General features: G+C 31.6%; 2 protein-coding genes across 6 annotated transcripts in view; both read right to left on the bottom strand.

Annotated features, from left to right (window-relative positions):
• The window catches only part of LOC127728532 (E3 ubiquitin-protein ligase TRIM33-like), a 316,221-nt gene that overhangs the window by 165,322 nt on the left and 127,428 nt on the right, over positions 1 to 23,471 (bottom strand). The window lies entirely within an intron of this gene.
• On the bottom strand, positions 880 to 22,833 carry LOC127728544 (uncharacterized). Its single transcript, XM_052235992.1, has 6 exons — positions 22,701 to 22,833; positions 15,677 to 15,777; positions 13,977 to 14,120; positions 12,193 to 12,299; positions 11,381 to 11,446; positions 880 to 5,513 (listed from the first exon to the last, which is right to left on the bottom strand). Exons 1-6 carry the CDS (start codon positions 22,719 to 22,721, stop codon positions 5,275 to 5,277), a joined length of 678 nt encoding a protein of 225 aa, XP_052091952.1. The 5' UTR covers positions 22,722 to 22,833; the 3' UTR covers positions 880 to 5,274.

Raw genomic sequence — 23,471 nt, forward strand, 5'->3', positions numbered from 1 at the left:
ATTGAAGGGCCAAATAACCTCTGTTGAAATAAGAAATGCCGATAAGACTGCATATCAAATATGATTGATTTCTAAAAAATTTGTAAGGGTTCCGCGGAACCCAGTGTCTCGCCTACTTTTGCTGTTAGTCGCAGGCTCAACAAAAAAGGGGTAAAATTTTTCCTCTAGATACTATCTTTTGATTGTAAGAAGTTCTGTTCAAGTTTGGTAAAAATCCAAGAAGGTTTATGAATCTAATAAATGTTTTAAAAACTTTAACTGCAGACTGTACGCAATATTAACTGGAATAAAACTAAGTCCATCTATAAGTAATATACGGAAAACAGGAAATAAATTTTTACAAAATTTCCTTCTAGATACTAGCTTTTGATCATAAAGAAACTTCTGTCCAAGTGTGGTACAAATCCAGGATAGTTTAAGAAAGTTATTAAAATTTTGAAAGCTATAACCAGAGTGAATGTAATGTTAACTGGTAGAAAAACTAAGTCCATTTATAAGTGAAATACGTATAAACAGGATTTTTTTTTAACAAAATTTACTTTAGAATACTATCTTATGATCACAAACAAGCTTCTGTCCAAGTTTGGTACAAATCCATGATAGTTTAAGAAAGTTATTAAAATTTGAAAAACTTTAACCACAGAGTGAATGTAATGTTAACTGGCAGAAAAACTAAGTCCATATATGAGTAAAATACGGATAAACAGGATTTTTTTTTTACAAAATTTTCTTCTGGATACTATCTTATGATTATAAACAATTTTCTGTCCAAGTTTGGTTGAAATGCAGGATAGTTTAAGAAAGTTATTAAAATTTCATAAACTTTAACCACAGGGTGAATATTTGTGGACGCTGCCGACGGAATGTAGGATCGCTATGTCTCGCTTTTGCGACAAAAGTCGCAGGCTCCACAAAAATGGTTCTCTTTAAAATGACCTAAACACAAACTTTAAAATAGAAGCTGCAAAAGTGTCAGTCAATGAACCATGATGAGGAGGCAGGGCTGTGTAATCTCCATGGAAATGAGACGTGCAAATGCTAAAACAACTGCATAATAAATGTCATTGACCTAACATTAGTAGTTTATCTTAAGCTGACCTAATCACAAACTTTATCATGTTAACTAAAAACGTTTCAAAGTCAGTAGACCATGACAGAGGGGCAGGTCCAAATTATCTCATGGAAATGAGATGTGCCAGAGCTTCAAGTTGATCTGAAAACAACTTCTTCATAAACTACCTTGACCAAAAACTTTAACCTCAAAATGAACTAATTTCATACTATTACATTTCCATGTTCAGGGAACAATGAAATTCAGGTCATAACCGTAATTTGGCATTAAATTAAAAACTTCACATCATAATGAAAATGTGTACCAAGTTTCAAGTTGATGTGACTTCAACTTCATAATAAACTACAACCAAAAACTTTAACCTGATATGGGAGAGGTGGAATAATGGACCAATGCAGAGACCAGAAAACATACTGTTTGGAGGAGTATAAAGTCTGTTATGTAGATACCAAATTTGTTATCAATACTTTTTCCTCAGCTTAAATATATAGGGAATCCTTTTTTAGGGCATCCCCTTAAAAAAAATTGGCAGTGATTTCCACTGACCCTGGGTGATCTGCCAATTCTGGGGGCACATGCTCAATAATACATGTATTGTCAAAACATTCACTTTTGATCAACTGACCTTAAAGTTAGTAGGCTTTCTTCAGTGGCCTTGAACTTTGACCCAAAATCAATATGCTTTCTTTTCTTCAATCTGTAAATGTTCGTTCCAATCCAGCAAGGGAAACTTATTAAGTTATTATTGAGGAAAAATTGTTTCAGACCTCCCATAAAAATGCTTCCAATTTTTTTCTTTAGGGGAGCATGAAAAGTAAAATCAGGGCAAGAACAAGAATGTGCCCATAGTACACGGATGCCCCACTCACACTATCATTTTCTATGTTCAGTAGACCGTCAAATTGGGGTCAAAACTTTTTAAAATTAGAAAGATCATATCATAGGGAACATGTGTACTAAGTTTCAAGTTGATTGGACTTCAACTTCATCAAAAACTACCTTGACCAAAAACTTAAAACCTGAAGCTGGACAGACAGACGGACGAACGGATACACAGACCAAAAAAACATAATGCCCCTAGGTGGGGCATAAAAATAAAAAAAACAGTAAAGCTACTTGTTATAATTCATTATTCAAACTTAACAATCACACAATAATCATTCAAATCACTAAGAATTAATCATTCAAAAAGCCTGTGTAAAGCAGGTTATAAGCTTCGACTAGCACTATATATATATATATAAAAGGCACATAAAAATAAAATATAACAAAACATATGTAAATATCAAAATGGGACTAAATTTTTGTATTCATTTGGGATTTCTATTGATTAAAAAGATCAACTTTTCAACTGCATGTTCAAAGAAAACAAATGAAAGCACAGAGAGATCCAAGAGGTGCTGCTGAACCCTGTATTTCACCTATTCTCACTTCTGTCAATACATATTACAATTTTATCTCTACTTTTTGTTATTCATTAATGTCCAGATTCGAAAAATGGAAAAATGATAACAACACATTTTCAGATTTCAGTTATTAGTGGCTTTTGAGGTCTTATATATGTCTTTTTCAGTTTTTACACTATAAAATTCACTTATGACAAATTCAAATTTTAAAAACTATGGATATCAAAAGAAAGAGTTTATCAAGTTCATTTCACTACCAAAATTTGGAAAAATGAGAAAAAAGTTGCTTTTGTCTACACATATTTCAAGAAAAAACAATTCAAGTTAAAAAAAAACTGTAATATGAGGGTCAACCAAAATGTTTGTTTCAAGATAAAAGATATACTGTATTCTTTTGTAGTAATTTACTGTTAATGTTGCTGTCCTGCTATTATAGCAGTCAGATGCTTGGTTTTTTTTAAAGTAAATATCAATTTTTATCTACTTAATCAGAATTTGTGATTTTGCAAAGGGACATAACTTTAAAAAGATTATTTTGAACTCCCCTATTCCATTACTAATATTACCTGCCTTGAAGCCTTTCAACCCCTAATATAAAACAAATTTGGAATAGCCCTTTATATTTTAAAACATATATTTTTTCAAAAGTATGTCACCTATATATGTGTCAAATCTTTACCTTTCAGAAACGGTGAAACTATGTTTTTATGCCAAATATTTTTTTTTCCATAACATGACATTTCATTATTCTGACATTTTACTTGTCATGAAAGATCAAATTTGCCATATTTAAAGATTGTTTTGTTAATCAACCATATTCCTTACAGGTGATCATTAATGTATTATTTTTTTCAAAGATTCAAAAATTCAAAGATTCAAAGATTCAAAGATTTATAGATTTATATATTATGACATTTACAATAATTTTTCTGGATTATTTTTTAATAATGAAAATTGCTGCCAAGTAAGTTTGCTTCCAATCAGTAGTTATTTAAAAGTTTATGATTGATAGCAAGCATCAAACAGATAAAAACAAAACTCTCCATGTAATGCAAGATTTACAGCTAATTAAAGTATAGCACTTAAACTAAAGGTAATTCATTTCAAATATCATACAACTGAAAATTAAATTAATAGCAAACATACAGTGACCTATAGTTGTTAATTTCTGTGTTATTTGGTCTCTTGTGAAGAGTTGTCTAATTGGCAATCATACCACATCTTATTTTTATATAGTTTACATAATATAATTTTTACAAGAGTAAATATCTGAACTAAATCTTAAATCTTCTTATAGACTGAACATGATATAGGGAATGGTAGAACATTTTTTGTGAAGAAGTAGGAATTTTAAAATAATAAAAATCTGTTTCTGAGATACCTACCTATCAGACAATACATCTGATAGGTCTGTTTTCAATGATGATAAATAAGGAATACATAACATAATAGTACTATTTCAACCCAGTGTGTAAGGGGAAGTAACTAAATGCTTAATTCTATAAGATTGATATGCCCCATTGTAACTGTACAATACAACCTCTAGAATAGACTGCCTAACAACAGCAGACATGAAAAGGAGAAGATACAATAAAAGATCTTAACCCTGAATATTGATATTACATTGTTTTCAATACCAGAATACAAATCATCACTCTAATGAAAGTAGCTGCCACATCAAAATCATCAGGTGCTTGCATGAAAGAATATTCAAATTAAACAAAATTCTGGTAATTTCTGCAAAATATGAAATTATAATGCCTGATGGCACTAGAGCAAAGATTGAATATATTTTTAGCAAAGCAATATGTTTCAAAAAGGCAAACCCTTAGTTTAAATATTCAAATGGGATGAAAACAAAGTCTATTCTATAAATAACAGATAATACAAACTAGAAGGGTATAGCAAATTTGAAATAAAACTTTACACCATTTGAGAGAGATACATATGCAGATTAAAAAATAGAAATAATAAAAATTGTGATAAAAAATATTGTTGTACAAAATACAAATAAAACTGATCTTTTCACAGGGATAGGTCAAGCAGATTTATAACTATTTTAATCCTAGAAAGTATTTAAGCTTCAGGAAAGTCTTTGAGGAGTAGTGTTAATAAAATGTCATAATGCTCCAATAAGCAAAACTTGGTTAAAGTCAAATAACTCCTTCAAAAATTGTCAAATCAACATGGTGATGCTTTCAGACAAATGGTCTGAGGAATAGTGTTCACAATGTGATATTATACCATGCCACAATAGGCCAAAAAATGTTGAAGTACCATAACTCCTGCATAAAATGGTCAAATCTAAATGGTGTTATTGTATGGACTATGAGGAATAGCGTTCACAATGGGATATTGTACCATGCCACAATAGGCCAAAAATTGTTGATGTACCATAACTCCTGCATAAGATGGTCAAATCTAAATGGTGTTATTGTATGGACTATGAGGAAAAGTGTTCACAATGTGATATTGTACTATGCCAAAATAGGCCAAAAATTGTTGAAGTACCATAACTCCTGCATAAAATGGTCAAATTTAAATGGTGTTATTGTATGGACTATGTATGTAACTGCAAAAATGAAAAACTATCCAAATATAAGAGCATTTGTACAAAAATACTTTTGAAGTAGTGTTCACAAAGTGTTACAAACAGAGAGACAGAAAAAAAATTATACATAAAAATTAATATTGTTCCTTTAAAGGAAGCTTCCTCTGTGTAACTCCTTGTACATTATTTATCATCTGATCTACATCTGCTCGCTTCCCAAAAGATTTCTTCTGGGCATTACCCAGTTACTGACTGCAATAAATAGGCTTTTCCTGAATGCTGATATGTGAATGTGATTCTGGCAATGGTTGTGTCAGTGTGTTGATATGATGCTGACTTTCCTGGAAAGGTAGCTTCTTTGAAGTTATGTGTTGTTTAACGAAATCATCCAATAAGCGTCCAGCATTTTCCTTTTCTACTGGATCAGAACTTTCACTACATCTTCTGGACAATAATACTTGCTGCTTAGCAATCTTTCTGTATGCTGGAATATATTGAATAAGAAATTCAAACTAGATTTACCATTGAAAGTAATGGCAGATGTCACCCTCCCCTCCTGCCACTAAGAAGCAGCCATTTGGAAAATTTTAAACAATGAATACACATATATGCATGGCTATACATCTCTCTGTAAATTTTCAGATCATTTGGAGTATTTTGAAATTTTACACATTTAAATTTTTGCTGTTTCCATGGCAACAGTGGCCATTTTGAAAATTCCAAATTCAAAAGCCTCATCAATACTTGCCAATTAAATATTAAGTTTCATTTGAAATTTTTGGCTGACGGTGACTATTTCCAAAATTTTAATGACAGATGCCACATTGGTACATGAGAGGGAACATACCATCAAAGTTTCAACGAGTTTGACCAACCATTTTAAGAGGGGAAATGCTAATTTCATGTTTTTGGATCATTTTGACATTGTTTGCATTGTTTCCATGGTAACGGCAGCCATTTTGGAAATTCCAAAGCCAGATGCCACATCTTCACATGCCAGTCAACACTTCTTATAAGTTTCATTAAGTTTGGAGTATTTTGAAATTTTTGCTGTAGTTTCCATGGCAACATAGTTCTGATGATTGTCAAAATCATCCAAAACCTGTATATAGGCATTGTCAATTGGGTGACATAATAAGAGTTTCGATTTGTATCATTATCACTATATAGGGCCATCATTAACTTAGTTTAATGTAATCTAACATAAAGAGTATACCATTCAAGACCACTGGTTACAATTCTTTCATCTGCCGACAAAACTTAAAAGATTAAAAGTTCACTGTATAAGTGGCTATCAATGAATGCCTTTAAAAGTTTGTATGTAATAAATTATGCCATTGGTGAATCACTGAATACTGAGCAGGGTTGGCAAAAACCCAGGTTTTATGAGTATTGCCCAGTCCAGGCCAGTGGCCTGAATTTTAAAGAGGATTCAGTGATTAATCACAAATGCAATACATTAAACATGTTAAAGATTATGATATTTATAAAAATAAAACATAGTATTTTAATTAATAAGTTCACTTGTTTTAAATATATATACATCATGTACATTGTAACTATTAAGAATTAACGAATATATGTAAGGAAAATTACTTTTAAACAATATCTGTTCATTGCTAAAAATGTTAACTAAGTAGTATACAGTACACGCAGAGAGTTTATAATCGCGAACTCTTACCACCGATTTCGGGGTGTAGCGGTGTCACACCACGAATCACGGATTATACTCCCAATTTCCTCCAAAGATTCTCTCCCAACACCGAGTGGCTGTTAATTGGTTTATTGCCCATCGGCAGTGTACTAAAAATTAACGACGCGTGACAACATAATCGGATTAGTCAGATTATTTACCTATGTACATTTTATGTACATTAATCGATCTTGATTGCACCTGTGTGCTTTAAAAACACGGTATTAAAATTTTAATAAATGTTTTCATTTCTTTGACAGATAAAGATGTGACATTATCATTCAAAATAAGATAATTTTTATTATATGTTTTTGCCCCATGTCATTGTCATTTGAAATGAAACCTACGAACGAATAAAAATATGAAGAAAAAACTTGTTATTTTGTATTTCTATTAAAGTCCGGTCAGGTCATACTTTGTGTTCTTTCAACAAAAACGATTTTACCACCATGAGAATCTGTTATGACTTACTCAGTTAGCAATACCCGATACATTAATTGTTCATCATATAAAAATCAACTGGCTTAAAACAAAATGTTGTTTTAACGGTAACTCGTCCAATCTAAACCACAGAGTTAATTTTACAGATCAACAAGTCAACTCCGTCATTTTCAATTTATTTTGCAATGTAAAGTATTATGTTTAACTACCTCGGTAAATTACAGACTTGAATTATTTGAATTCCGAAAAGAAAGTGTAAAGTGACAACTCTGTTGAACAAAGGGAATAAGTTTTGTATGCATGCCCTTTATTCATAAAAACAAAACACTGAGAGAAAGTCCCCGCCCAGGCACAACACAACATTCACAACTTAATTAATCACATGAAAAAAATCATGCGTTTATCTCTGTTATTGATCTGTAATTATTTAAAATAAAATTTGATGAGCGCAAGCCGTATTTTATTGCTAATTAAAAATCCTTGGCAAAATGAAAAAAAAATGAATTATTTCAACAATTACTATAGAAATAAATCAAATATATATACGAAAAATATTAAAATGAAATTATATCGTGTACCCAGATGCTACAAAAAAAATAAGTGAAAAAGAAGTGGACATAATTTTAACGGTCTACACATTTTCACAGAGGAACTCTACCAACGCCCAACTGAACGACATGTATTGTGTTTTCATCAATCATAAATTTATATTGTTGGCGTATAATGTTCAGGTCCACGTTCTGTTTTGACTATAAAATATAAAAAATAAAATAGTTAAAGAAGATGTGTGTTTTTTTATTCGGAAAAGGATTATATTTTAGATTCCGGTTAATCAATTGTAAAAGGACCTTCTAGAGCCTCAATTATAACGCACAAACATGTCAATCATTAATCCAAAGCAACTTTAAAAACGTGAATGAATTTTCCCACGGTCTTTCAGATAGGTCACCTGAGTTTACTGGTATGTGATATTATTTCCAGCCAAATAAAAATCTCGTGCAGTGGATAAAATTGATCACCTATTTTTAGCATTTAATATTGTTAGAGAGGTCAAGTTCAAGTTCACATTGTTGATCACTGAGATGTGTATCGAGGAATTGTCTTCCCACGGCAAATTAATTTCATTAAAAATCTTTTAAGATCACTGTCCAAAATTCAACACACAAGTTTACATTCATTGTGAGTAAATAAATATTAGGCAAAGACGAGTTTATGCAGCTGTGGAAGTATTCCTGTTGTAGCCAAAATGTATTGAATATCCTAAGTAATGCCAACAAATCATAAAAAAAAATGTCGTAGATTTATTAAGCATAACGAATTGTGAATAATATTTTCTTTTTTACTTGCATATATATACAAAACTTTTGAGACACGTAATTTTCTTTAAACTGCTCATATTTAGTCAGCGGTAGTTTCCCTTTATTTTTACACAAGTATGTCCCTTTTCATAAATAAAATATTACTTTACCGGTGAAAAAACGAGGTCAAAATCAAGTATAGTATTCTTATAAGATTAACAACTACATTTTGCTTTTAAATCTTTTATTTTTTTCAAGCAATTAGATAATCGTAAAAATGAAATGCCGTCGACTTATCTATATAAGCGTAAAGATGGTGAATAATATTTTCTTTTTTTAATTGCATATACAAAACTTTGAGACACGTAATTTTCTTTAAACTGCTCACATTTATTCAGAGGTTACAGTTTATGTTTATTTTTACACTAGTACATGTATATCTCTTTTGTAAATAAAATATGAATTTACCGGACGGTGAAAAAAAAACGAGGTCAAAATCAAGTATATTTTGTTTTATAAAACTATTTAATGCAATTGAAAGAATTAACAACATTTTGCTTTTAAATCTTTTATTTGTTTCAAGCAATTAGATATATAACCTGATTATAGATAAACAGGAAATACAATTGTTTATTTACATAAGAAATTTCACATACCTTGACTGTAGGGTGTCGGCATAGATCAGAAGGATTAGGGCATTTAATTACCTGGTGTGACACGGTGTGACACTGTGCTAGGAGAGAAGTCGCTAATACAATAAACAAAAGGTAGGGGATTTACGCGGAAGTCGGAGGGAATACTCCCAAATTTCTCCGAGAATTTAGGGAGAGATATCAGAGTTTCCTGGTGTCACACCTAGAATAATCGTGGTGTAGGGAGTTTGGGATTATAAACTCTCTGTGTGTACTGTATATATGTATATATCACTAATTAAAGGGGCATTAGCTGTCAAATTTATGTTCACCGATTTGACTCAAAATCTCATATTTGATTTATAACATACTAAAACATACATCCAAATTATAAAAAAATCTAAAATAAACAATTTACAATGCATGGGCTCAATAATATGTATCAGCATTATGTGTGTATTTTAGTCTAGACGCCATCTAATTAACCATCTAGGTGACCTCCAAAAACTGCCGACGGCAATATAACCCAATATAAACATAAAATAGATATTAACAGATAGCGAACTCGTGCAATTGGATTTTTCTAGTTCTGTTTGATTTTATATCATAGGTTAAAAATATATGTTAATCATGGTTTTACCTGTATAAGAATGAGTTTTTGTGGATCGAATCAGTCAATCAAATGATTTACCCTTGTTTCACTTTCAATGTTGACATTCTTTTCCTTTTGATAACTAAACACGCCTAATTCAAGCGTAACCCATCTCTAGCTATGGGGTTAAATTTAAGGATACATGAATACGGATTCCATGAGGTTGAATTATTCACTTGCAAGTGAATAATGCATCAGCGATGTTTCTTTGCTTGTTTTGACAGAATTGAACCAAACTGGCATCTAAAAGTGAATTATTATTTGACTATTTCACTTTCATCAATGATTGAACAAAAAAATCATATTATAATTTTTTTTTTATATCTCGTAGCTGATGCCCCTTTAATAAGTAATTATTCAGATTATAACACAGATTTATTGATATAGCAATAATCAGCCTTTTCATTTCTATAAGTGTTCATGACATGTCCCCTTGGGTGTTTATTAAGCAATATGATTGTATAAAAATTAAAAATTTACAATTCACTTAAACACTGCAATAAAATGCATTTTTTCAAAGTTTGGATTATTGAAACAAAGCTTGGAAATTAACAAGATATCCTAAAATGTGCAGAACTCGTATTCTGCCTACATAAAATTATTGGAAAAAAAGAATAAATTGAATTTTCAATCCTCTAGAAATGACTCTCAATGGTTATCTGTATAAAATGTATATATTTAGCTATAAAAGTATGAAACTACAAGAAGTCTTTACTATTCTGAGAAAAAATAAGCTTAAAAAATGTTATTGCACGGTATTACCAGTTTATGGGAGTATTTCCCAGCCCGGGAAAACCTGGACCTGGGTAATACTTTGCCAACCCTGATACTGAGTAGTGGATAGACATGTCAGATTTGAAAAGAGATTTGGGGTGTTTGTCAATAAGACTGTAAACAAACAACATAACATGATTTAACACACTACTGTGTCTTACAGTAACAGGCTGCATTATTTGCATGACTTTAAAGAGCAATGAAATTAATTAAGTGTTTTTTAACCTAAGGTCAAGGTCAATTAATCAAGTGATGGCAAAAGCTCACTTGGCCCTTTGGTGCAAAAAAACATCAATATGAGTAAAATTTTGTAAAAGTGTCATCAAGTTCTGTCAAGTGGTTCAGGAGCAGTTGCATAGACAAAAGTGGGACAGAAGTATGATGATGGATGAATGAACTAATGGACACACAAACTCCCCAATCACTATAGACTGCACTCTTTAGATGATGATGGAAAGCGTTTCAACATCCAGTGGCAAATTAAATGCATACACAGGACAAGAAAATGTTAATGAGATTTGAACATGAACCCTGCTTGTACTATACCAACATGCTCAGTTAATGTGTTAGTTCACCCTTACATATTATTCTGACTCTGAGCCAACCAATCTTTGCTCTTACTCTTTTATGCTGCGTGCTTAGTGGAGAAGCAGCAAATACCAATTTTATTGTATTTGATTAAAACAGGCAGGGGATTGAACCCACACTCCAGGTGAGCATGCTACCACAAGACCACAGAGGCTTAAAAAAGTAAGGGGTAGGGTTGGAATTGGGATGTATAATAATGTCAATATCAAAAGGCACAAAAAAATTACAAGCACCTCATCATTATCATGTATGTGAGAAATTAATCCCTGTTACCTTTATTGATCTGGTTTTCTATTTCTCCTTTTAACTGACAATTCCATTCGTGGTCTGACTGTAAATCTGAAATTGTAAACATACATTCAAACCACATATAATTTACAATGGAATATAATATCATTTAGAATGATTTCAAATACTTTTGAAAGATAATGTATTTGCCTATGATAAATCAAGTCATTTTAATCATACTTAAATTGTAATAGATCTTCTGGCAACAACTTTTTCTACAACAAATTAAGACAGACAGACAGGACCAAAATAAAGTTTTCCAACATAATGAGGGGGGAGAAATAAATATTAACCACAAGATAATTACTTTCTGATATCATATGAATTCTAGTGCCCTTCACTTCTATCAATTTCTGTAAGAAAATTTTACATTCATAAATATTATGTACCTATTGCAAAAAAAAGTAACCGAGATCAATTCTGAGCTTAACATATATATTTGTTGTTTGCTGCCATTTCTAATATTTTAAAAAATCTGTGCTTTCTTGTGTTTAGTTAAATTCTACAGCATATTAATAAGTTTTATATTGAAGCCCTTCCTTGAATCCCCTGGTATTTATACTGAACATATCTGTCAATGGTTACAACTGAAAGAGTTTTTAATCAAAATGATGCCAATCAGTTTAGTAGATTATGTCACTTTGGCACAATTCAATGTAAGACTTAGTTGGCAGTACATGGTATGAACAAGGGAAAACTATAACATCTATATTTCTTTTGTATACGCCCTTTACAAAAACAACTTCTTAAATTACTTTTTCATCAAATTTTTTATCGCTACTTGAATATACTGATACCTGTTACAAAACGTGCAAGCTTCTGGAAATCATTACTTGTATTGAGTGTGTTCACATCTTTCCTTTTATGTAAGGCTATTAATTCCTCATGCACAGAATTTAAATGGCTGAAAAAAATATGATATAAATATAGCAGCATTATTAAATCTGATTCAACAAGAGGTACACCTGTGGCTGTAGCACTCACCCTTTTGAAAAAAATTGCCAGTTTGCTGATCATAATTATGACTTTTATATTGTTACAGCCCGGTGATTTGAAAGCTTATTTTGTTACTGACTACTGTGGTATTACCATGTGAAATTAAGATAGATGTGTTTGTATTATCACTGTGGTCTCCGTTCCACACTTGTACATGCTGATGTTCGTTGTTGAGTTCTGTTCTTTTTTTAAAACAGATTCATATGCCATGCACTACATGTTTGTACTTATGTAATTTTAATAAAAAAGAATTTTTCTGGACAAGTATGGTCATGATGGTAATTCAAATACACATCATATTGTAACTTTAATATCATCTTCGCTAGCCAATGTAAACGATCCAGTTCCCTTGTCTCCATCCTTGGCAGATTAAGCCAACATTTGTGATTACATTGCTGCGCCATCTACCGGTAGATAGAAGTCACACCCATTTCCACTACATCATTCATGACCAATGGCAGCGCTTGAACTCTCTTCAGTGTGAAGGTGTCAAAATGGTTGTATGTAGTGTTTACAAATTTTGTGAAGCAGGAACTGAAAATATACATTAACATTCCAACATTTGCTCGAGGAAACATACCTAGGAACTTTAATTAGTTGATTAAGAACTTTAAAATTGTCACTACATATCGTCCTATGTTTTGGGGGTAAAGATTTGTTGCACAATCTGCACGTGGCAATTGTTTATTTACATTTTCCACATTTACATGTGATCATTTTAAAGGCGCTTTTTAATTGGATGCAGCCAGTTACAACTGCGACCAATGGAAATCATAACCTCATGTATCCGAAATTCTATCTTTATTCACCAAGAGTGGAGAGGAGGGGACTGGATCGTAACCCTTGGCTAGCGAAGATGCTTTAGTATATAAGTATAACATATAATCAAACAAGAATGTGTCCATAGTACACGGATGCCCCACTCGCACTATCATTTTCTATGTTCAGTGGACTGTGAAATTGGGGTCAAAACTCTAATTTGGCATTAAAATTAGAATGATCATATCATAGGGAACATGTGTAATAAGTTTCAAGTTGATTGGACTTCAACTTCATAAAAAACTACCTTGACCAAAAACTTTAACCTGAAGCGAGACAGATGGATGGACGGACAGATGAACGGACGGATGGACGAACGAACGGATGGACGAACGGACGCACAGACTGAAAAACATAAAGCCCCTAGGTGGGGCATAAAAACTGCATGACATTGACTGGATATGATATAAAGAATGATCACTTCACTGCATTACTTTGTTACAACAATCAAAGGTAGTGATAAACATTGCAAGATAAAGATATCAATTCAGTACCATAAGGATTTTGATTGCATTTCAGGGGCAATAAATCCAAAACAGATTGACAGATTTTATTACAGGGGCAATAACTCCAAATTAGGTGGACAGATTTTACCTAAATTTTCATGGTAGATAGAAAGCCAGATCAACATCCAATTTCAAGTAATAAAGTACTGTACACATCAGACAGATGGACAGAAATAGTGGAAATATTTTGTTAACAATCTGACAAAAAAGAGCAAAGACAAAAATAAAGACTGCACACACATATATATATATATACATACATATGCTCCTGACTTCCTGCTGTGTTGACTGCTTTCAATTTCATAGCCAATCTATCTAATTTATGACGAAGGCACATTTGTTCATCAATACTTAGAAGAATCAGTTTATTTTCACATGTTATTTCACTAGAAGCTACACTTTTTCTGAAATAAGAATTAAATTGATAAAAAACTAATTTAATAAATCATTACATATCAATCCATTGTACTTTAGCAGATGCACATTATGTTGCTGGTAAGAGAGCTGCAGGTGAACAACAGAGAAGATTTCATTCTCTTAAGATTAAGCCAGTTCAAATACTATGGAATGTGTATTCATTACTGTAATACTATTGGGATACTTATCTAATTCTCAATGTCCACAATGACTAAACAATGCTTACAAATAAACTTGGATTTTCACTGAACTAGCACACAATTTTATTTAGGGGCCAGCTGAGGACCACCTCCGGGTGCGGGATTTTCCCGCTGCATTGAAGACCCATTGGTGGCCTTCGGCTGTTGTCTGCTCTTTGGTTGGGTTGTTGTCTCTTTGACATATTCCCCATTTCCATTCTCAATTTTATTGGATATTTGAACCTATTTGGCCTGAGAACACAGTTATTTCGTAGTGCATTTCTTTTAGACAATAAATTCAAATTAAAAAAATCGCACCTGCTCTATCTCAAAAAGATTTTTACAGTGTAGTGTACAACTAATGATACAACTAATATCAAAATTATAGAAACTTCTACCAGCTCTAACTCAAAATATTGACAATTCTGTGTTAAGGGGGGCTAAAATTCAGTTTGACAGCTTCAGACATTCTAATTTTTGACCTTTTTTTACTGGACCAAATCACTACTTAACATAAAGATTCAGCACCTAAATTTTTTTAACATGTAATTTCATCCCCTTACTTAATATTTCATGCATAAAACATCAAGAAATAAATTGGGAAAGTGTATCAAAAAAAAATGCAAGTTATACACTGTTCACACTAGGGACTATATTTGTAGACAACGAAAACCAAAGGACGATAACTGTGTCCTTGGACCATTTGTCATTTAATCCTGCAAATAATTTCTCTTTCAAATTTTACTGAACATACATGTAAATTAAATCTGAAGTTCCAATTTGACAACAACACTTCATGATGAGACTGCACTTTTAATTCAATGCTGGTCAACATGTTTCAGGCAGACAGGCGTCATCAGGACAATTTACATACAGAAATTAAGCACTGAAGTACAAATCTTTGAACAATAAATTTGTCATCACAATGTGTGTTGCTCTGGGTGAGAGAAATAATGAAAAGTGTAAGTAGAAAGTTATAAATAGAGCAGATAAATATAGAAAATAAAGTTTGTTTAAAAGTCAACTTGAGTTCATTTTTGTTTTATATGATGTCACAGCTGCATAAAATTGTTCTAAAGGCTTCGTATACAACGTACAAAATATTTATGTGAAATCATGAAATACCAACAGTTGTAATTGGCTGCAACCAACAGCCTTCATGCTCAACCACAGGCCCTGGCACCAACCCAGGCTTGTAAACTTCTGTCGGGCTTGTAAAAATCATCTCCACAGGCCAATATAATCTTTAGCTTCATTGCCTTTAGATTCAAAAGTCTATTGTGAAGACTGATAACAGTGTATTCAACAATTTGATAGGACAATTCTATGACTGACAAAATTTCATATTACAATATTTTTCTCACCGTAGTTCACTTGGTTTGATCAATCTGTTGACTTCAGCTTGAACTTCCAGCAGTTGTCTTCGTTTTGTATCAAATTCCAGCTTCAAAGATTGTGTAAGTTCCTAAAAAATTCAATTCAGTATACAAGGTACATAATTTAGCACTGCTTAGCAAGTCAACAATAAAATCAAGCTACATGTAGTTTAAACTAGAGACTCTACAGGGCCTGCGTTGCTCACCTGTAGACTAGATGATAATTCACAACTAAAATCTCTTTTATGCTGATCAGTTTTATTCTATTTTCAATTGTTTATGCCCAAACACAAAAAAGAATGAAAAAAAATATCATTTAAGTGGAACAACTAAGAGAAGACAACTCACATTAATGTGATGAAAATTGTTTGTGATTTACACATTCTTTTCGTATTTCTGGTTCATGACAAAAACACAACTTTTTCCAATTCGTTTTTTTCTTATGATTTTGGCTTATTTTAACACTTATGAAGTATTCACGAATCATTTAAAAGAATTTTCAACTTCTACTTGATGCTGGAAAATAGGGTTTTCCATGAAAATACTGCAAACAATCACACACAAGATGCAGCAAAAATTGATCAATGTTTCATTTTTCATTTTTTTTATTAATTCATTCAGACCTTCTTCTTCAGATATACAGTTTCAGCTTCATATGACTGAAGATTATGAATTGTTGTATGTGTGGAGACGGAGATTTAAAAAATATTCAAATTATAGTTAAACAAAATGTTATTAAGTTTTGCAAATTTTTCTTATTTAGTGGTACATGTATTTACATGAAAAGACATTTGAACAAGTGAATAAAACTACATCTTGTATGTACATCGATTTTTTTTCAATTAATTTGCAATGTGTGAGATGGTGTCAACTGTTCTCCAAGGGATTCAATTTTTGCCTTGTTGGACATGATACAACTTCTATTGTATTAATGTTTGTGGAAAAATCTATCATTTGTAACTTTAGATATAATACTGCCGAAATGTTAGATTATGTGCTTTTCTTGTTCTATTATTTGTTGGTTTAAGGATATACCGGACTAGCAATGGATTTCTATTGCAATGAGTCCATGGATGACTTTATAGAACTGTATCAGCCTGGTTTGAGGCAATGCCTGTTTATCATGATTGTAACACTACTGGTGTTTTTCCTCTTCTGATGATATAAACACAAATATTATTTTTGTCAGGAAATTTGCTATATAGTTCAACCATGTCAACCAAATTGAATTGTAAAAAAAATATATAATTATACATGATAAAATCAGGATAAAACAAAACAAAAAAAAATCAAAAGAAGACAAAGTTATGACCAAACAGACAAATACACTTCAAACAAATTTTCTTTTTTTCAACTCATAGGTTGATAGGTTGTTAAAATATAAGCATATATATTGTACCAGCATTCAAAACATTTTTCTTTTAATGTGTTATCATTGAAATATTTTGCAAAAGATTGCAGATGACGAATACTTATTGCAAAACAGTGGAAAAAAACGTGTGACAACCGTGAGGCACAAACTAAAATAATGACGACTGTGCCTGCAATGGATTTCGCTCAAACCTGAAAAAATTATTATCATAACATTGAAACTGTCAATCTAATTCTAATATTGGCATCAAGCGTTTGAAAATGAAATTAAAAATAACAGACAAAAAACCTGGCAAAATTAAACATTAAATAAAAGTAAAACTATAAAAAGACAACAACATCCTAGATTACTGCAAGGAAATGCTTTATTCTGGTCTACATGTTTCGCCACTTACGGTGGGTGGCGTCTTCAGGACAATTTAATGATAGGAAACAAGAGCTGAAGTACATAAAATGCGGTTCATATGGGTTACAAATAGGTTAACAAGACGTACATGTAACGTGAAGCCAGTTAAAATGGTACGGAATGTCCAGTGAGGTGTTGTCCATTTTGGAAAAGATACTGACAATTCATTTATTAAATTTTACTTTCACTTTCATGTTAACGTTGTCAAACCAATAATTGTGACATTGTAACCTTTTTGTAACCCCATATGAACCTCCTTTTATGTACTTAAGCACTTGTTTCCTATCATTAAATTGACCTGAAGATGCCATCGTAAGTGGCGAAACATGTAGACCAGAATTAAGCATTTCCTTGCAGTAATCTAGGATGTTGTTGTCTTTTTATAGTTTTATTTTCCTGAGGTTTTAAGACAACCGCAGCATACTTCGGTATCCATCCTGATTACTCTAACAGCGTTAGAAGGTGTTGGTTCACTCGTGCAGATGTATTAAATAAAAGTGATTAAAAGACTATCCAAAGTACAAATGTTTGTGAAATTATGGATTAACTACTTGATTATTGGCTACTAAATGTTGAGCGGCAAATATTTTATTCATCAAAATAACATGTTGATTAGATGCACAAGGTCGGAGGCAACAGGCAGACACCAATCAGTATCGGAAAATAATATATGTACCTGTTTACTTTCCGATATATATGTTTAGCAAATTAATTATAAATATCCGGAAAACTGAGGTAGAAAAGTATAGACTACATGTAAATATCTAAAAAAAAAAGTTCAGCAACTTTGACTTAAAAAATGATGCAGAAGATACCAAAGGGACACTCAAAAAAGTTCAAAGAGAAACTGAACACACTATGGCAAAATCATGTATTTAGATAAAACATGTAAATTTGAGGATGCCTACAACAAAAATGAATTCGGTAGCCCTCTGTAAATTCTATATCAATATAACGGAATTTTTAGTGACATTGAAATAAAATTTTAAAAAGAAAATTCGCAGTACACATTTTTAAGAAAAGTCAATTTAAAAACAAATTATTCAATAGTCTAATATATATATATTTGTACTTCTTAAAAAGTTCGTTTTATAGAATTTTCAGATTCCTTTATCTCTGAAAGTTTTAATATACATGCATACTTTTTTAATAATAACTTGTGGTTCTATTAGGTATCAGGTCCGTTTGAGCCCAAAACACATTTGCACCCTACACGTTGGCACACCACACGTTCGCCTCCTGGGTCCCTTTTGCTACTTTTTTTTATTCAAATACCGGTTGAATTATTAGATGTTTTTAGATGTACATGATGTATATATCTAAATATTTATATTTTCATGAATAAAAGTGAATTTTTTAAATGAAATATTTTTTTTTTGTGATTAGATGTCATCATGATTAATTATTAATTCATTTAAGATTACCTTTAATCATGTTAATTGGTATTTAATTTAAGATTACCTTTAATTGGTATTTACAAAGTAATTTGGTAATATGAGGCAGGCATTACCTGTGAAAGGGGACGAAGTCTATATATTTTTTTTTTTAATTCAAACATATTTTTAGTTCTAAATCTGTTAAAAAAGAAACGGAAATACCGTGACGTTTCTAATTTTGGTTCTGTTGTTTGGGATTTTAGTTGTGACGTTACTTTAGTTATGACGTCATATTCAATGTAAACAAAGAAACTATCATCAGGTAACGTTTTTTCATATCAAAGAATAATTAGAAATGAAATTGTTATTGTGTTCCTTCCTATATTTTACTGGACTGATAAATATATATTTCACTCAAAGTCTGATGACAAACGAGACCGGAAGAAGGAAGTAGATTTCTGCGCAAATGCGGGAATTAAAAAAAATTACAAAAAAAAAGTTAATGATTTTGAGTTCATTAGTACAATGAAAATTTCAGAAATTTTCCCCAACTTTTTTTTTTTTTTTTTTTTTTATTTTTCTACTGTAATAGGGGACTTTGTCCCCTTATTATCATGGAAGTAATATTTAAAAGGAATAACAATGTCGTCACTTCAAAGGCTTCATCTGTGTAACTGCCCATCTTTCGATAACTCGTTAATTGGTTTAATATCTGGCATGGAAGTTGATTCTCCGCATGTGATAGATCAAATCACTGACACTTTTCGGTCATTTTCGTGTTCACGGAAAACTACGAACAGACAAGTTTCTGAGGTATATACGTGCGAGGTAACCCGAATAGTCCATTTGTTACATTCCGTTGATGTACGCTGCCGAATATAGTCATTCGTTCAATTTTTATTTTAGTCCAATTTTCCTATTTCTAGAGAGTTCAATCTTAATAGTACCGACAGCTATCACATACAATGTATGAAATTGGAGAACAAGGCTGGGTCATTTTCAATTTTAATATTTACAGACAGTTAAAAAGCCATTTCCGTAAGTTAAGAAGATGATTGTACAAAAAAAACATTTGGACCCCCTTTTATTAAATACGAATAATCTAAGTCTTTCGTGTATTAGACAATTAAAATATTCATAATTCTAAACGGTTCTATCCTTTAATTTATAGTTCTTGATACATAAACTAATTCGTGTAAAAATGAATTTGCCATAAGACGGATAGCGTCAAGCTCATTTTGTCAGTTTGTTTTAATTTTTGCTGTAGCTTGTAATTATATTAATACAAGTATTCCACAATAAACACTTTTTAAAAAAATATATGTTTAAGAACATATCATCCCTATTTTAGCTGTCCAGTTTCAATAATGTAATCAATGACATTTATGACATATACATAAATTTAGAATACTTCTCGATAAACTTTGCACATTTCAACAGTAAAAAAATTTATGTCTAGATTTGTCTACATGATTTTGTTAAACATCATGTGAAACCTGATCGATTCATCAGTATTTAACTGTTTTAATCGGGATCCGCTTTTAACCGGAAAATACTTTTAGAACAGTTTAAAACAAACGGTAAAATGCAAAAATATGCTAAATTAAATACAATTTTCCATGCTAAACTGTTGTAGGTTGAACAATTCTCGTCCGTTTTTCAAGTTTTTTACATCATACGACTTCTTTCTGAAGGTAGAGGTTTTATATGATACAGCGCCACCTTCTTATTAATAAACCTCGGATTTCACACAGGTGCTTTATAATTACCGGACTCGATAAAATCATGTGACTGATAAGAAATTCCAGATGCCATTTTACAACCGTGGTATCACAGATAGTAACCAAAGGGGTCTTGCCGCTGAGACTATAATTGGATAAAATCATATGACTTTAGTACAGAGCTCTGCAGGCTGTTAATACATGCTAATTAGTCGTTGTTATTCCTTTTAAATATTACTTCCATGGTATTATATATTTATTGTTATGTGTTGGTGTAAATTAAAATACAAGTTGAAGTAGTTAGCTTGATAGGACATCAATGGACATGTAGGAGTTAAAAAATGAAGATTTTAAATTAAAAAAATGAAAGATAATTATTTTACGGCTTGTGACGACTTTGGTAGCTGTTGGAATCTTCTGTCTCTCTTTTACAAGTCTTGGAGAAGAATGACTTAGTCTTTGATCATCATGACAATATTCATTATTCATTTCGTCAAATTTAAAATAATTCCCAACAGAAAACCTGTTTACGTTTTAAGAATGTCACTCTATTTTAAAACAATAAAAAAAACTTATTTTATTTATTTTTTATAGCAATACACTAACTAAAGCATGCATGATTAAAAACTTATTCAACTCAAAACCTCTATAACGGGTGTGATTGGATCCAGGGTGCCAAGCACTGCCAACGTGTGGGGTGCGAACGTGAAAGGGGGCGAATGAGAATGAGAGCGAACATGATTTTGGGTGAACAGTCCCAAATTTGTTCTATTAGATGAGGGACTGGGAGGGGGTTTACAGACTGGAGAATAATGGGCGAAAAAAATAAAGAAAAAAGAAAAATGGCCTAAAAATAAAGAATACAGAAAATATATGTAGTAAATGAAGGACCCAATCTTGACCCACTTAGATCAATTTGCCTGCAAAATTTCATAAACATCCTTTAGATTGTCCATTGGCATTGACGTTCCTATTTACCTGATTACCCAACACAAAACAGTCAGGGGACTTATTGAAATAAGTGATTTTTAAATCACTTATTTAAGTATCAAATTCGAAGTTTTGACACAAATTGTGATTTTGTAGTTTTACCAAAATTTTAAACGCATAGGTTTAGATAATATCTTTTCATTAGTAAAATTGAAAAAAAATGAAACTTTTTGCTTCTTTTAAGCAGCAAGGTTTATGACTTTGATGCAATCATTTAGCTGCAAATTCTATTTTAGTTGAAAAAATGCTATAAAAGTGGCTTTACATAATGAACTGATACTTTCTTAACAGATTTTTCCCAGCAGTGGGAGTATTTTTCCTGTAAAATTCAAGGTTTCATCTTATAGATTATGTAATAAAATTCTACTGTTCGCGATCAAAATTTCACTGTTCGGGGGGTGTTGAAATTAGTGGGGGTTATTAAAATAATGATATTTAAAGAAGTGATTTTTTGGAAGGAAATTGAGGTATGATACTTAAACAAGTGATTTTTATGTCATTATCCTAGATTTAGTACAAGGTCATCATCTGACATGACCCGGTCATCCTATCAACACAGATGTTGGTTCTGATAATTTTAGCAACATCATTAGTCCCTGGATCATTAGTATTCTATATTTAAAGCTACAATAAAATTAAATCACTTAGTCTAGTGATTAATTTGTACTACTTAAATAGGCGATTATTAAAGAAAGACAACTCTTACTTCCAACCTTTATGGACATAATGTTACTTGAATCAGTGATTTAGAAAATCACTCATTTAAGTAAGTCCCCTGACTGCAAAACAGAACTGTTTACAGACGGAAACGATTGCATGACGTTGTGCATACGCTTCTTTTATGAAGTTTTCCTTTCAAATTTCTAATCAAGGGCCTATCCCATGGCACTTAACAGTATTGTAACAAAACAAGCCATGGCACTCTAAGCCTAAGGGCATGCTGGGTCATCACTTCTCCCTATTTCGTTGCAAGACGATGGATCTCTAATTCTAGTGATCTGTATGTCATACTATTTTACTATTATAATCTCGCATAAAACCATTTTCCCAAAACAAGCATGGTGAATATGTATATATTCTTATTTTTAGACTTTTTTTAACGTTTTGACTAAACCAATATATCCTATGTCTAAGTATATATGACCTACCCTACAATGGGAATCATCCATATCTTTATAGTGGCTAATGAACTGAAACTAACACAATTGGGATCCTAGAACGGTTAAATGCAAAATAGTCACAGTTCATATCTTTCAAACAAACTTTTATTTACATTGTTTCCCGCTTTCCGTATATACTAGTTTTAAAATCGACCTTCCGCATGGAAATGCTTTTTTCGGAAAACATGTAAAGTGTTGAAATTTTTTACATTACAACATTTTTGTTATATCGTAAACGGAGAAGTATCAGGAAAAAAATCACTTGAAAAACTCATGAATCAAAATTATCTGGTAGAAACATGAAAAAGGGTCACAACTTTTGAACAAATAGGGAAACTTTTAAAAATCACAGAGAAATTTTTTTTCTGACTTTGACATAATTGATATAAATAATCTCCATTGTTTGTTAAGTAATAGCGCTACGTATAATCTGGGATATATGTTCCTGGTATAATACAATTATTATAACTAGTATTTTTAAATCAAGACTGGGAAATTCCTTTGTAATAACTATATAGTTGGGGAAAATTTAGATAGATATTTTTTTTTATATTCGTTTTTTCCCTTTCTTTTTTGTATTTTACGAACATACTTTTTTGACAATCAACTTTAGCCTTTACACTTTTATACTGACAGAACAGTCACAGATCAGGCATATGGTTCCGCTGAACCTGTTAAGATTGTTTTTAATTTCATTAAATGTTTTGGAGTATATGTTAAACCAAGTGAATTATCAATACCTTTACTATTCCCATATCA

The sequence above is a fragment of the Mytilus californianus genome, unplaced genomic scaffold (genome assembly GCF_021869535.1).
Source record: "Mytilus californianus isolate M0D057914Y unplaced genomic scaffold, xbMytCali1.0.p SCAF_2, whole genome shotgun sequence".
Classification (NCBI taxonomy): Eukaryota; Metazoa; Mollusca; class Bivalvia; order Mytilida; family Mytilidae; genus Mytilus; species Mytilus californianus.